Source organism: Typopeltis vanoorti, chromosome 17, assembly GCF_054136105.1.
Source record: "Typopeltis vanoorti isolate ZY-2024b chromosome 17, IOZ_Tvanoo_1.0, whole genome shotgun sequence".
Lineage (NCBI taxonomy): Eukaryota > Metazoa > Arthropoda > Arachnida > Uropygi > Thelyphonidae > Typopeltis > Typopeltis vanoorti.
In genome coordinates, this window is record NC_143565.1 from 99454655 (window position 1) to 99471814 (window position 17160).

General features: G+C 36.8%; 1 protein-coding gene across 1 annotated transcript in view; it reads left to right on the forward strand.

Annotated features, from left to right (window-relative positions):
* Nucleotides 1-15249: 15249 nt before the first annotated feature.
* Nucleotides 15250-17160, forward strand: part of Prx5 (Peroxiredoxin 5) — an 85235-nt gene continuing 83324 nt past the window's right edge. Inside the window, exon 1 of the mRNA XM_090407480.1 lies at nucleotides 15250-15454. Coding sequence (XP_090263606.1) covers nucleotides 15443-15454 — 12 coding nt within the window. The 5' untranslated portion in view covers nucleotides 15250-15442. The remainder of the gene's footprint in view (nucleotides 15455-17160) is intronic.

The window sequence follows — 17160 nt, forward strand, 5'->3', positions numbered from 1 at the left end:
GAAGCATTACCACAAGATACACTGATAACTTCAGTCTTAATGAAAATTTGCCCTAATTTCGATTATGTTATCTATAGCATTCATAACGCTAACTGCATGCATTGAGCCATCCTTATGAACTAAAGGGATCCAAAAGTCTCTTCCCATTGTCCATGATTAATTGAAAATGATTAAAAGTGATAAGTTGCCGACATACGAGGGTGGTCTGAAAGTTCTCGGTCTAACAATGAAAAAACGAATTTATAATTTCAAAACTGTTTTTATTTTTCAACATAATCTCTTAAGGGAGATTATGTTGAAATCTCTAGTACATTTATGCCAGCACCATTATCTCTTCCCTGTAGTGGTTTTCAGTAAGATCTGCAAAATATCCCTCTACAGCTGCAATCACCTCTTGATTCGAAGAAAAACCCTGACCAGCGAGGAAGAGTTTTAGTTATGGGAAGAGATAGAAGTCAGAGGGAGCCAAATCTGGGGAATAGGGCAGATGTTTCAACAATTCATAGTGCCATAGTGCAGATCCCTTAATTTTCCCATTGCCAAAACACTTTTGTGGGCAGGTGAATTGTCCTGATGAAACTTTTTTAAATAACGAAACCTGTGGTGAGATCATAACTAAAAGCAACACACGTATTAACCACAGTGAAAATTATTTAATTGTAAATATTTCATCCTAAGTATCTTAGGACATCATCAGTACAGTAGTTTAAACAATAATAGGAATAACATACAGTTAGGGCGCATGATTACAATAGAATATCATTAAACGTGCGTAACGTGTTACAGAAGTTTAAAAAAAAAAACTAATAATAATTATTTAACACAATTTTGTATGACAATTTCCCATACTTTAGGAATAGTAAGAACGTCGTTGCTGTTTAAATTTGGTCTGTGTAGTTGGGCTTCAGAACTTTCTTTGTATAAACGTTCATGTTTATATAAAGATCTACGTAAAAGTTTAGACTTTTCCCAATGGATCCTATGGCTTGGATTTTCAATTCCGTCTTGAGAGAGGCCAGATTTCTTCGGTTTAAAAAGGTGAATGTGGTCTTGATGTTTCGAGATGCGTTTCTGAACAGACCTACCTGTCTGTCCAAAGTAAGACAATTTGCATGAGCAATGAATCTCATAAACGCCAAGGAACATCAGAGGTGAAAGTTTGTCCTTAGGACAAGTTGTAAATTTGGTTGATAGGTTTGTAAGTAGTGGCAAAATTGTATTTCTTCATAATTTTAGAAAGACGTTCGGAGATGCCTTTGACGTAAGGTAAAATAATCCTATGGACTTCTTCCTGTCTGGTTTGATGTGTGAAAAAGTGACTAATGATTTTTTGACAATTCTTCCGCTTATCATACATCTCAGAAATCTGGCATTATTAAATCACTAGTTTCCAGAGCACAAAAATTCTGCTCCTCTGAAGAATCTTTAAACCAAGAATCAGAAGTAATCAAAAATACAGCCATCCTAAATGGATATAATCCTAAAACAACTCAAAAAATCATCAGTCACATAGTAATAAATCGACGCACAAAATCAGTTTTATTCTTGTTAAAACGCTCCAAGCACTGTTCAGAGATTTTCATGCGAGTGCGTTTTTGATCTGCTGTGAGCAAGCGCGGCATCCATCTTGCGCAAAGCTTTTTCCTTTCTAATTCTTCATGCAAAATATATCCTTCAAGTACTATTGAAATGCCTATAGTCTCAGCAATTTCACACACTTTGACTCGCCGGGCATCTAATACCGTATCGTGCACTTGATCAATGATTTCTGTTGTTACACTTTTAGGACGTCCTTTACGTGGATCATCTTCAAGGCTGGTACGGACAGATTTAAACTCGGCAGCCCATTTCTTAATTGTCGAAAACGAAGGAGTAGGGTGCCCATAAACCTTTATGAACTTCGAATGAATTTCTTTTGGCATTAAACCTTCTTTTACAAAGAATTTTATAATCGCACGTTACTCAATTTTATCCATTTCAAGGGATATAGATAATACTTTTGCTTCAGACAGTTTCACATGGATTCTTATGACAGATGTACCAACTTAGAAAAAAAAATCTTTCCGATAGTGTTGCCATCTATGGTCGAGGCCGAGAACGTTTCAGACCAACCTCGTACATTGGTTGAAATGTTCTCGGCCTTGACCATAGATGGCAACACTATCGGAAAGATTTTTTTTCTAAGTTGGTACATCTGTCACTAAAATCGATATATCATCTCTACTTGCATATTTCTCAGTCACCAAATCATTTAAGACATTAAGAAATTACTCCTGTATTACATTAGGTATATCTTGCTGCTTAAGCAATATTTCGTCATCCAGCTGATCTTCTTCACAAATACATTTTATCCAGAACTAAGTCACTATCAATGATGTCCTTTGATGAGAAAGACCTAGGTACGAATCCCGTCTACAATGTGAAGAGCCTTAGAAGGGATTCGTAAAAGGAGCTTTTCAAACGAAGGCAAGAAAGCTGGTCTCATGCAGTGGTGATAGGGGATCTCCCTCTAGTAACTCGGTTTTTCTTCGCTCTGAACGGACAAAAACCAACCAGAAAACACGCAATTAACAGGTTAATAAAATAGTCTCATAGCTTTACTGCCTTCGGAGTGATTTACAACACAACGCCAATCAACAATCAATACAGTTATAAAATACACATAAAATTCTTTTCCAGGGTGATCACTCCAAATTAATCCTTAAAAGCTATTTATGCTTTATAATTAATTCTGTTAATCTTGCTTCGTTTGATTCATCTGTAAATACTTCATAGATATAAATAACGAATATGAAAGTATATACGAATATAACAGGGACGGCCACAATCTGGTCCGCGAGCCGCATGCGGCTCTTTACGCTTTACAAGGAAATAATGAACAAAAAGAGAAGAGGAAACTACAAAAAACAGAAAGAAAATTTAAAAAAGAGAGAGAGAGAGAGAGAGAGAGAGAAACCGGGTTAATTAATTAATAAAAATTACTGCAATAAAAAAGTTTAATTCGAAACACTTTAAATGAAGTTTACTTTGAATAATTTTAAAGTCGAAACACAATAATTTTAGTTACTTATTATTAGTACAGGCCTTCCTTGTATCTATTTTCTTAGTAAGTTCCTTAAAATTAGGTGTGTAATTAGTCAAAGCAGTTCTTACGAGCTCATTCAAATGTTCATCATTTAAAAGAACTACATTTAGATTTAACAAATTTAAGAGTCGAATATAGCGTTTCAGGAGTACGTGATCCCAAAAATGGAGATCAGTTTTCTGGCACTTTGTTTAAGTATTGGATACCGTTGATCCGGAACTTGCTTCCAAAACTCAATTACGGAACCTCCACTTTGCTTCAGTCCTTCGTCTCTTGAAGTTCCAAAAGCTCCAGTTCTGCAGCTGCGACATCCATCACAGTTGGTTTTGAAATAGAACAACTCTGCTCAAGCACATTCGTGAGGAAAGGATTTTCTAAAAACACGAATGTTAGCTTAAGTTCTCGAAGGTCTCAAAATTGATTGTTCAGTTCTCCGACAATATTATTTAATTTGCTAACATAAGTTCAGTTTCTAATTCTGCTCCTGGCGAATTTGTCAGTATTTTCTTCAGACAAACGAAGTGATCGAAAGTTTTATTTTCCAAGTCTCTCTGGAAAAGTTGCAGTTAGATTTGAAAGCTTAGCACGGTCTGTGCGAGATCGGGTATTAGTTTTTCTTTCTCTTGAAGTGAAATGTTTAATATTTGTAGATGCTGGAAAACATCGGTGAAAATGTCATGTCTAACAACCACTGAGTGTCTTCGAGATAGAAAAATTTCTCCTCTCCAAGAAACTGTTTAGTTGGATCTAACAACAGCAACAACAAAAAAAAAGTGTTTAATATATTTGCTAACTGAGAGCCACCTTACTAAGCAAAACCATGATAGGTCATTAGGAATCTCGTCACAATTCAACTCATCGAGAAAGCATTTGAATTGTCGGTTGTTTGCTTTAGTACTCGAACGAATAAAACATTAAAACTACTTCATTACGTGTTCAAATTTAAAATACTTGGCAACCAGATGTTCCCTGTGAATAATGCAATGCACGAAAGCAGGATATGATTCATCATTCTGAAGGAGCTCCATTAGCCCTTTAGTTTTAACCCTCATAGCTGGAGCACCATCGGTTGAAATGCTGACGATTTTTTCGTGCGATACCGTAGCTTTTCTAAGTGCAACATCGAGAGGTTCTTTGATGTCAGAGACACATTTTGCATCTTTCAACGCTATCAAGTCCAATAGCTTTTCCTTGACGTCCAGGTCGTGAGACACAAATCTGTAGATTCATCCAAAACCAGTCTAAATGCAGCACAGTTTTTCAAATTATGGTGTAAGATATTTACAATGTCAGCACTGATAATGTAAATTCTCCTTTCAATTGTATGCCTGGAGACTGGCATCTGTTCAATCAGTTTGAGTATTTTTTTATTATCCGGATCTGAAACTGAAATTATTTGTGCAATATTTTCTTGACAAATTCTCCTTTCGTGTATGGACTTTTTGCCTGTTCAATATTAAACGCTAAAATAAAACCAGCCTCGGTAGTGACATACGCCTCTTTATAAACATGGACACCAATTTACTCTGACCATGGAGTTTTTCTTTCAAAGTTGAAAGTTTAGTTCACCTCAGATCAGAGCCAAGAGGAAATTCCTTACTAAAATTACTGTGATGTGTGTCATAATGACGCTTGAGATTGCTGGCTTTGAATCGCGCAAGTGTTATTTGGTATATGGCACACACTGCTTTACTTTGTAGTTTCACAAAAAGAAACTCCTTTTCCCACTCTGGCCTAAAACTTACTGTGTACCTCTTCATATTTACGTTTTTTTATGCTACGTTTCTAAGCACCTGAAAAATAGTTCAACGATAACAAACACTGTCAATAGACTCACGCAACAATATGCTGAATGATACTGATAGATGAGCACCGGAATTGTAACTAACGTGTCGTGGGGGTAGGATAGCTTCTGTATTCCCACCTTCCAACCACCCACCTCGCCATGCGGACATTCGCTTACTCCCGTATTATCGCATTGGTTAAAACATCTTGGAGAAAAATTATAAGCATTAGTTAGACTTGGTTGACTAAGGATGATATAATCATAGGGATAGAATTCAAGGGCTACATTATTTTTAGAGAAGAGAAGACAGAAGGCACTGAATAGGGTTTTTGCTTTTGATAGCTGAAAAATTCAGCCCGAAAAGAGTAGAAGTATATCTACTATTTTCTGTCATCCAGAAGGAGGTTCATTTGAAGCCTGATTGTGTGAGCTAGAGATCAGCAGGATGAAATATATAATTGATTTCTCCTATAATCTGGGGTGTGTAAGAATAGCATGCATTGGCAAATTAGTGTGATGAATGCAGGTCCAGTAATTATTAGGAGTAATTTTAAGTATGAGAGAAGGAATGGCACAGGGAAGAAAGGAAAGAAAATTTATACACTTGCTAAGAGACAGCATGTAATGGAAGAGGACAATAGCTTTGAGGGTGTTGGACCTGGTCATTGCATCAGAGAACGTAATAATGAACAATTTCGTTGATCTTCTTCCATTTGCAGAAAGTGATCATATTGTTATGACCTAGGAAATCATTATACATAAAGAATTTTCTGTTGCGAAAAGGGATGCGTATAATCAAAATATTGGTGATATCTCAAGCTGAGGAGTGAGCTATTAGCAGTGCCATTGCATGAGAATTTGGAAGAGAGAGAGATGTTGTGGTGCATGGAGGTAGTCAAGGGGTGTTTGAAAGAAAGGAGTATCAGACATTATACCCAGAATCAGGGGGGGGGGCACAAATCATATAGGAGTTACATGGACGAATAATATCATTAATAGTGTTCCAGACAAAGAAAAAGTGCTGAGGCAGTAAAAGGAACAGACAAGAAGGACGACCTGTTTGGTAAGAAAGGAAAAAGTTAATTATGAGAAAAAGCTATCTGATGAGCCTAGAAGAAATTCAAAAGAGTTTAAAAAAAGGAGGAAGAATGACTTTAAAAAGAACAAATCAAATAGTCGGGTTACTAAGCAGTCATTTTGAATGGATACACCATCTTGGTTACCATCGTGATACTGCAATGTCGATGTAACACGGATTGATTGGAGAATAGTGGTTGAAGAAATAGAAGAGCTTAGCTTATACACCTCGGATACCTTCACGTGAACATTGTCATGAGTTTAAATGGCAATGCATTACGAGAATACACAGAAGAATTAGTATATCTTTTCACCAAGCTGTTTAATTTAACCCTCTTGGGAAGGTTCCAGTGGAGTGGAAAGAGGGCAAAATAGTTCCACTGCATAAACGAGGCTTCAAGACAGAAATAGCAAATTATAGATCAATTAGTATTCAGGAGTGGTGGCTAAGGTATAAGAGAAGGTGGTAATAGACAGAATTCAGAACTGATGGACAGGAATATCATAATTTATAAGGGGAAACCTGGTTTTGTGAAGGGAAGTTCTTGCTTTAGTAATTTACTTAGTTTTTATAATAAAGTAACAATGCAGTTGAATAAAGGAAATGCTTACTCAGTAATACTGTTTAACTTTGGAAAGGCATATGATAGGATTCCACATTAAACTCTGTTTCATAAAATGGAACGAATGGGAAAGGATATGAAGCTGATAATTTGGATTGGATGGTGACTGATGGACAGATATCAAAGACTGGTTTTATAGAGGATATGAGTCCAAAAGAAGGCAGGTCACTAGTGTTGGGCTTCAGGACCCAGCACTTGGTGTTCTGATGTTTTAATTGTATATTAATAATAAAGGAAATTATCTGATGAGAAATATTCACTTGTTTGCCGATGATACAATTAAAATACCCCTAAATCTGTACAGAGAGAGAGAATCAGTTGACGAAATAGCCTCAAACTTGGTAGATACACTAATCAGATCATGGGAAGTAGATTTTAACAATAAAAATCACATTTGAGCGAAAAAAATAGTGAATTTTGAATTTCACGTGAGCCGTAAGGCGGATAAACGGGGGAGAGACAGAGAGAGAGAGAGAGAGAGAGAGAGAGAGAGAGAGAGAAACTGACCTACAGTCATTCGACTTGCACGATGGGTTTCACTTTGTCTTAACGTGCCTTGCTTGTGAAATGTTTCTATAAGAATGGAGAAAATGCTGCAAACACAGACTAGCAAGTACAGACGACTAAAGGCTTTATGAAAAGGTCCAATGACCAAATGCAGTGGCGATGCATGGTTTGTCGATTTGAAGAGACTGACAGTTTGATATTCTAACCATGAAGGTGGCGTAAATCTGAAATTTCGCAAATGACTGAAGATGTAACTGCAGTTGTTGAGCTGTCAGATGAGAATGCTGTATGTTCATGCAGCAATGCACGTGACGGGACAAGACATTTAGATTGGAGATCTTTGCGTAAAGCGTTGTGATGCTACCCTTATAAACTCAGCCACATCTAAGAGTAGCAAACGGAAGATGCGCGCGTCCGTGAAACATTTGCTTTCACATTTCTGACGCTCATGTACTTTGACGAGCCTTTCAAAGTCCTATGGAATGATGAAGCGCATTTTCATCTTGTGGAACAGTAAACACTCCAAAAACTACCGCATCTGGGGTACAGAGAATCCTCGAACATTTCAACGAGTTCCCTTATATTCACCAAAAGTCATAGGATGAGATTGACAGCCAAGTTTGTTAACGGGCCGTGTTTCGTCGAAGAAATCCATTGAACCGGATCTGTGACCTGCATGGTCACGGTTGCGTTATCGGGACATGTTGGGCAGTTTCATCATCCCACAACCGCACCAAGAGAGGATGTCTGAACACAGGAGTGTTGAGCTTCATCCTACTGTGTTCAGTAGGATGAAGCACCTGCCTGCATAGGACATGAAGTTCAACAATTAATGCGTCGCCATTTCACAGCGGAAATTTGTCCGATGTGAAATGATGAAATCAATCTCCCATTTGCTATGAAATGGCCACCAGAACTTAACCGCTGTGACTTCTGGCTTTGGAGTTACCTCAAAAGCAACATGGAGATCAGGCAAAGCTCTACACCTGACAGATCTAAGAGACAAAATGGCACATCATTTGCGTTCCGCTGTAGACAATACTGTATGGCAGAATCAGCAATTGGCGCTGCACAAAGGCCGACACATTGAACGTCACCTCCAATGATCAGCCGGATCTCCTTGCAGCATGCCATAACATTATTTGCATAACATTATTTTATGAAATAAGCGACATAAACATAATCGAATAATTTTATTTGTCATGGACTCAAAATCATTTCATAATCGTATACTATTCGGTTCACATTAATGTAATTTCTTCCGCTCACAGCGCCATATTTCTCCTAGTGGTCATTTTTGAAATATTTATTTATTTTTTTTTATTATCAAAGTCTCTTCCCCATGATCTGGTCAGGGCACTCACCAAGTTTGATGGCATTTCGTCTCTCTCTCTCTCTCTCCAGACTGCTCTGAATAGTGGTATTTTAATTTGAAACACCATGTAATTTATTAAACAATATTATACACTACTGTCCAAAAGCTAAGGACGAATTCCATTTTTACCTGTATGTGATAAAATGTTATCACTACAGACAAATGTGGACATAAATTTATTGCCAGATACTAATAAATTATGTATTACACAAAAATTTGTTATAAATTTCGTACAAATTAAATTGCACTACGTTTTTGGTAAAAGTTACAAATCTCCTAAGGGTATAGTTAAAGAATTAATGTACAATGCTTAAAAACTCTATGTGGAAATGGATTTCCTAGTGGAACATGTCCACCCCGAACTGCACTGCAGCTCTTACAACGTCGTACCATGCTTAGCATTAAGTAATTCAGGACTTCTTGAGACAAACTGGCCCACTTTCCTTCAGAGTAAAGATAAGGCCTTGTTGAAAATAAGGGGATAAACATCTTTTGTTGTTTTATAGCCAGTAAGCGAAACTAAAGATCGATAACTTTATCCCCTTATTTTCTATATTAAGGTGCCAGAAAACTAGCCATTTGGCTTTTTATCTTAACTAAAAGATAAGGCCTTGTTTGCTTTCTGGAGGGGAATTTCGAGTGTATTCTTCTGCAATCCACTCCCCGGATCACAACCTCTACGAGGTTGAGATCTGAGGAGCTTGTTGGCCACTCGATCGATTAATATCCTCGGTCTCCAGAAGTATCTCTACTGCTCGTGTGAGATGTGGTGTAGCATTATCATCCATAAAAATGAGCATGATGCTGAAGATATCCTTGCAATATCATTCACCAGTCATAATCTATTTTTTCCAGCACTTGTAGCTCGGTGCCTCCATTAAGCATAATGTTTCCCCACACTATGACCCTAGCATCTCTGTACGTATCCCATTCAACAACATACCTGCGATGATAAGCAGTAATACTTTTACGCCAGACGAAGTGTCGTCTAGAATCGGAAGAATGACTAAAACGACTCTCATCTGTAAATAGTACATTAGCCTATTGGTGTCATGTCCAATTTTTAACGATACAACACCACTGAAAACGTACTATAAGACGATAAGTTTGTTGAGATGTCCGCGTACCTGTGGTTGAATGAAGCCGATTTGCAAGCTGACCTACCGTGGTGCGTCAATTGCGTTTCGCTGTTATAACCAAAAATCTGTCTTCATGCTACGTGGTAAAGCGAGCGTGACTTGCTAGCAAACGTCTGAAATACATCCCATCGGCATGGGATGTATTTCAGACGTTTTTCTTCCATAAATTTGTTTTTTTTATTCCCGCATCACATAAAAATCGATCATACAACTCACGCTTTTGTCACTGAATTTTAGCATTCCTCTTCTCCCCTTCCGTTTCTCGGCTGTTCCAGTCGTTCGATGGAAACATGCATTGTAGACAATACAATTTTTAAATAATAGTTTCACCCATGTACAGGAATCTAGAATTTATTAAATACTCGCTCGAAATATTAAATACATTTCGTTCAATGTAACATGAGCATTATTTAGAGAGAAAGAATTGGTTCCAGCAAATATGAACGCAAGAATGAGTCATCCAGCATGTGTATACTTCCACGTGTGTCAGTTACAAATGAGCAAGTATGAGAGAACATTATTAATGTTCTAATAAAACAAGTATAGTTATATAATTAAAAATTATAAACAATTATTGCAATTACTTCCCAAAACTTATAGATGACCACAGAGAGTCTGTTCAGTTAGTGTGGTTGAAAATGGGTTCAAAGTGCAAACAGATGAAAATAAAGTTCTTACAAATTATTCAATATATATATATATATATACATTATTCGAAAGTTTTTATCACTCTTGTTTATTTATATTTATATATGGTTTATTAAACTATCACTATGGTTTTCTGCAGTCCTGGCTAAAGTTCTATTGTTAGGCTTGTGTGAGCGTGTGACTTCACAAGTGCGCCAGTATCTGATAGCAGAGCTATGTGAGTCTGCCAAACTATAACCAAGGTTATATTTATGTGAAAAGAGTCTAGTATAATTTCTTTGGATTCAACTATGCGACGTTCTACTTCATCGTGGCATATATGAATATTTGATGTTGAATTCTAGCTTATTTCGTGTTGGCGGCCTTAATTATTTGTGTTCACTGAGAACAGGACATGGGTTGAGAGAGCGCTTGCTCTGGTTCTACTATAAGCGATGTCTCTCTGATGTTCTTCAAGACACAGGAGGATGGACTTTTCAGTTTAGCCATAATATGTCTTCCCACAGTTACATATGATTTTATATACACCTAGAAACTGAAGATGGTTGTGAGCTTATTTTGGTTGGCTTAGAATTGATCTGAATTTAGGAAGAGTGGAAAAACACGTTTTTATATTATTATTTTTTTTTTAAATTCTTAGTTTCCGGGAGAGCGAGCTGATGTACGGTAAAGAGATATAACCCTTGGGGGTTGTCCTGTATCTCTGTGTTATTTTGAAACGGCGATATAGTTGTTTATTGATAGTTTTTGAAGGGTAGCCGTTATTTTTGAAGGTTCCTTTGAGATGTTGTGGTTCATTTTTTAGCTCCTCCACATTTGACAATACAGACATGGCACGATGAGCCAGAGTGGAGATGATACCTAACTTCTGTTCTGGATAGTGGTGTGAGGACGCATGCGGGTATCTATCCGTGTGCGTTGATTTTCTGAATATCAAGATTTTTAAGGAGTCAGACATCTAAGTAACTTTGATGTATAAAAACGGCAGAGATCCATTTTCTTCAATTTCGATGGTAAATTGATGTCTGGGTGGAAGTTGTTTAAGTGATTTTAAAAAATGTAAAGATTATCTATACTGTATTCCCAAATAAGAAATATGTCATCCACGTGACGGAGCCAGATTTTATGTTTAAGTGTAGCGGTAGAGATGGCCTTTTCTTCGAAATCCTTGAAAAAAATGTTGGCTAGTATTGGAGACAGGGGGATGCCCATTGCTAATCCTTATTTTGTTTATAATTTTTTTCTTCAAACTTAAAGTAGTCTGAAGTAATACAATGTGACAGCAGAGCAAACATCTTTTTTGAAATCTTGTTACTTAAAAAATTGAGAACCTCTTGAGTTGAAACATTTGTGAAGAGTGCCACTACATTAATGCTCGCCATAATATCTGAATTCTTGAGTTTTATTTTTTTTTGATTTTGGAGACGAAGTCTGTTGAATTTTTAATGTAAGAAGGAGATTTTCCTGCTAAACCTTTTAAGGAGGATGCTAGATATTTTGATAACTTATATGTAGGTGAGTCAATACTATCAACAGTGGCCTTAGTGGGCAATTTTCTTTATGTACCTTTGGAAGGCCATATAATCTGGGGATTTGTGGATATAGAAAACGAAGAGAAAGGCGTATGTTTCTTGGAAGTTCCATGGTCTTTTTTAGAAGGTTGTTGGATATTATGTATCCAACATTTTCTAAACCTTTTCTCGACCGGTTCCCGAGTTAATCGATCTTTGGCAAGGGCAAGCAGGTTTTTCCTCCCAGAAACTCAAGAAAAATAAGGGTAGCAAAAATGCAGTATGAGCATCAGTTAGCTAAAGCGGTCAAAAAAAAAATCCAAAGGAGTTTTATCGATATGTGGCCAGTAGAAGAAAGAATGATTATGGTAGGATGGGATTGATTGGTGAAAACGGAGGAATAATAACTACTGCGGAGGATATAGCTGAGATATTTAGTGAGCAATTTATAAAGGTGTTTCATTCTTGTGAATGTGACATCATGCAGAACTTGAAAGCAGTGAGAAAGAAGGAGGAAGAAGAACTGTTAGTAAGTAAACAGGAGGTATATGAGGAATTGAATAGACTTGATGTAAATAAGGCTGTGGAACTTGATGCTGTTTCACCATTTATTTTGAGGGAATGTGCCAGCGAGTTAACAACAGCTCTTGCATATCTTTTCAACATGAGTCTCTCACTGGGTCAAGTTCCAAAAGAGTGGAAAGAGGGTAAAATTGTTTTAATTCATAAAGGAGGTGATGAGTAAGGCTTTGAATTATAGACCAGTCTGTGTGTCTGGAGTTGTCGTTAAGGTAGAGAAGTTAGTTAGGACTAAGATTCTGAATTGGGTTGACAACAGAAAAATACTCTTTGGCGGCCAGCATGGATTTACTAAAGGAAAATCTTCTTTAGCAATATGCTTACTTAAAGTGACAAATGCGTTGGATAATGGTGTTGCATATGCAGTGGTACATTTATATTTTGCAAAGGCGTTTGATAAATTGCCACATGACAAGCTGGTAATTAAATTGGAACGGATGAGGCTGAACAGTAGATTAGTTCGCTGGATTGGAGATTGGCTGTCTGATAGGTATCAGCGAGTTGTTTATGGAGGAGCGATATCCCAGAAGACGAAAGTTACTAGTGGTGTACCTCAGCGGTCTGTTTTGGGTCCATTGATGTTTAATTTGTATGTAAATTATATCTGGAGATGTCTGAATGGTGATGTGCAGTTGTTTGCAGATGACACAAAGTTGGGGGAGAGCTATCAGGAGTAGAGCGGATGCTGTAGCTTTGCAGGCGGACTTGAATACACTAGCTGAATGGATACATGAGTGGGGATGTCAATTCAATGTTTCAAAGTGTAAGATATTTTGAAATTTGGGAAGCAGAGATGGGATGTAAAGTACACAATCGGTGGAAATATCTTGGAAGAGGTAGAGAAGATGAGAGCTCTGGGAGTGATTATAGACAAGGACCTAAAATTTCGGGGACATGTTACTAAAATTGTGAAGACAACACAGCAGAAAATGGGAATGATGCGGAGGACACTGACTTGTAGAAGTAAGGATGTTATGGTGTTCCTTTGTATAAGACTTTGATCAGGCCATATATGGATTACTTTGCACATATCTGTTCACCTGGTTTTCAAAAAGATGAAAATGCGTTGGAAAAAGTTCAGAGGCGATTGACTAAGGTGGTTTCTGGTCTCTGGAATGTAGAGTATGAAGACAGATTGGCAAAATGCAATTTGCAGAAATTGGTGGATAGGAGGGGGTATATGATGAAGCCACATAAGCTGTTAAGAGGTTATTACCAGATTAATGTCGGGAAGGTTTTGCACAGAATGGGTGAAGATAACAGGAGAACAAGAGGTCATCCATGGAAGCTGTATAAGGAGGGTGTGAGCAAGGGAATGAGGAGCAAACTTTTCGCATGGAGAGTGGTGAGTGATTGGAATGCGTTGCCCAAGAGTGTGGTCAGTGCAGAGACAGTGAATATATTTAAGGCACAGTATGATAAACTGTGTGTATAACAGTAAACCTCCCACAATGAGTCATTGACTTAATGGAGGTTTTTATAATAAAAAAAATAAAATAAAAAAAATAATAATAGTAAAATCGACCATCGATTAGGGACCGAGATGGCAGCACTTATTAGTCGTCTTCACTGCTTACCGATTAATTAGTGATAGCCTTGGGCCAGCTATCTCTGATTGTTTTTTGCAACAAAAAAGCATTAAAAAGCTGATTTGTTTTTGATGATATATATATATATATATATATATATATATATATATATATATATATACACACCAAGCAATTTTATATATATAACTTTGGTTTTAATCCTATTTCCCAAGTAAGCAAACAGACATATAAGTCAAGTTGGCGCTGGCATGTACTGCAAGTCCAGGGCAACTCGTGGCAAAGGTGGAATAAGTTCTGATCACTATTCTTAGTATTTACCCCTAATGCAAAGCACATCCCCTTGCAGAGATGTATGATGCTATGTATTAAATGCAAAGGGCCACTACCCAGACCTGTTTCGACCTTTATTGTGGTCTCATCAGTGGGAGCCAGGCTTAGAAATACCAAGGTCTAAGTAATACAGAGCTTAAACTTTACTTGAACAAGTTGCCATAAGGAGCTTTGACCTTATTAAATAAAAATCTCAGGATGAGAGATTAATGTAGAACGTTTTTTTACCTTGGGTATACTATACGTTAAAGATACCAAGCAATTTTATATAATAAACTTGGTTTTAATCCTATTTCCCAAGTAAGCAAACAGACACGTAAGTCAAGTTTGCCCTGCATGTACTGCAAGTCTGGGTGACTCCACATGTAGTGCAAGTCCGATGCAACTCGTGGTAATTACTTAAACCTTGATATTTCTAACCCTGGCTCCCACTGATGAGACCCTCAATAAAGGTCGAAACCGGTCTGGGTAGTGACCCTTTGCCTTTAATACATAGCATCATACATCTCTGCAAGGGGATGTACTTTACATTAAGGGTAAATACCAAGAATAGTGATCAGAGCTTATTCCACCTTTACCACGAGTTGCCTCGGACATGCACTACGTGCGGAGTCACCCAGACTTGCAGTACATGTAGGCGCAACCTTGACTTACGTGTCTGTTTGCGTACATGGGAAATAGGATTAAAACCAAGTTTATTATATAACTATCTGGGCGCCTAGTGAGTGCAAACTCCACTTCCCTTGACCCTGGTGGTATAATAATAATAATAATAATAATAATAATAATAATAATAATAATAATAATAATAATAATAATAATAATAATAATAATAATTATTATTATTATTATTATTATTATTATTATTATTATTATTATTATTGATGTTGTTGTTGTTATTCTTATTATTTTATTTATTTATAAGGCTTCTTAAATAGTTTCTCGCATGTTAATTTTAAAGTTCCGGCAATCATATTTGCCATCATCTGCTACATTGCATTTTCCAGGAAATGCGATGAAATACCACATGACAGCATTTGTTCCTTATTGTTATTTCATAAGAAAAGCAATAATTTTCCGGTTTTTAAGCGCATCCTGCTTCTCCCTCTGACGACACAATACCGCTGCGGAAAGCGTGACCAAAAGCACGAGTCGATAGTACTTATTGCGATTTGAAGCGGGTAGTTTTAGGCGCGATTTAAGTTTGGTATTTATAGTGTTCACCTCTCATCATGCCTATTCAAGTGAGTTTATTTTTTATTTTTCCGTTTAATTATTCTTTTACTTTTGATTTAAATGTTAATTTATCATATTATTCTGTTCTTTTGGAGATGTTTAATTTTGGTTTATTATTTTTCTGCAATTAATCGATATGATACCGCAATGAGTCTTCTGACACCATGGAAACACTGGTATACAATAATAATATCAATAATAATATGGCTTCCAGGTCTGTATTATATTATATGAACTGCAGTCATTCCGACATTTCCATTGTGTTGGTTGATAACTTTTGGGTCTGGAACAATATGTAATGAGTGGAAAGAGGACAAAATTGTTCTGTATTTAGGTGAAGAAAAACGTTTCAAATTAGACATATTTTGGCCATTTAACTTTAGACTGAACTCTGGAGATCCCTATAGAGTGGAAGGAGAGTAAAATACTTCCCTTGCATAAAGGAGGCCCTAAGTGGTAGAAAATTACAGAACAATCACCATCTTGAGAGTTGTAAAAGTATTGGAAAAGTTGGCTAAAGACAGAATTCGGGAATGGGTGGATTAGAATATGATACTCTATCTGGGGAAACATGGTTTGGTTAAAGATCAGTCTTGCCTTAATAATTTATTAACTTTTTATAATACAGTGACAGCAGTTGGACTAGGGAAATGGCTACACACAGTGATACTGCTGGATTTTTCTAAGGCATTTGACAGGATACCCCCATGGAATACTGTTATGCAGATTGGAACAAATGGGGGATGGAGTTTAACAGATAAGCTTAGGCGTTGAAGGTTATTTATGACTTACTTTTTAATGGTATTAACAACACCAAAGAAAACATCCCTTTTATAAAATAAAAGGGATGTTTTATTAACTTGCTTATATTTCACTGAATTTCAAATCAACAACATCAGAGCACAACACAAAACTGTTGTGTGTCACTGTTGCACATGCATGCTTTGTTGTGCTCTGAATGTCAAATCAGCAAATTAATAAAACATCTTTTTTTTTATAAAATAGTTTGTTTGGTATTCTTAATACTGTTAAAAATAAGTCATGAAATGGGAATGGATATTAAACTTTTGATGTGGATACAAAAATGTCTCATGGGCAGATACTCAAAACTTAGTGTATTGAGTAGCAGAGTCCAGTTTGTTTATATTTGTACATAATGATTTGAAGGAAAATATTTGGTTGTTTGCTGATGATGATGCAAAGTTGTGTTGCATAATAATCAAGTAGAGTAGTGGTGTACTACAAGGCTCTGTGCTTGGACGACTATTATCTAATTTGTACATAAATGATTTGAAGGGAAATGTTCGGTTGTTTGCTTAATATGATGTAAAGTTGAGTAGCATAATAGTTAAGTTGATGTAGAGAGCTTGCAGGATGATTTAAATAAGCTGGATAATGGTTGTCAGTTTAATATGGAAAAGTGTAAAGTTATGCATTTTGTTATTAAAAGATTACAAGCAGTGTACCATATTGATGGAACTATACTCCAGGAAATTGATAGGGCTAGGGACTAAGTCAGTAATGAATACGTCCCAGCCATATGCTGCTCCTAAGCCTGGATGGGATTGGGGAAAGCAATGGTGAACTACCCTGTAAAAATCTCACCAGGCAATGCTTACAAAGTCACCTACGGTCGGAAACGACTGAAAGGGACAATCAGATAGGGACTTGAGGATGTTGGTGGATAGAGAGTTGAAGTTCAGAGGGCATATTG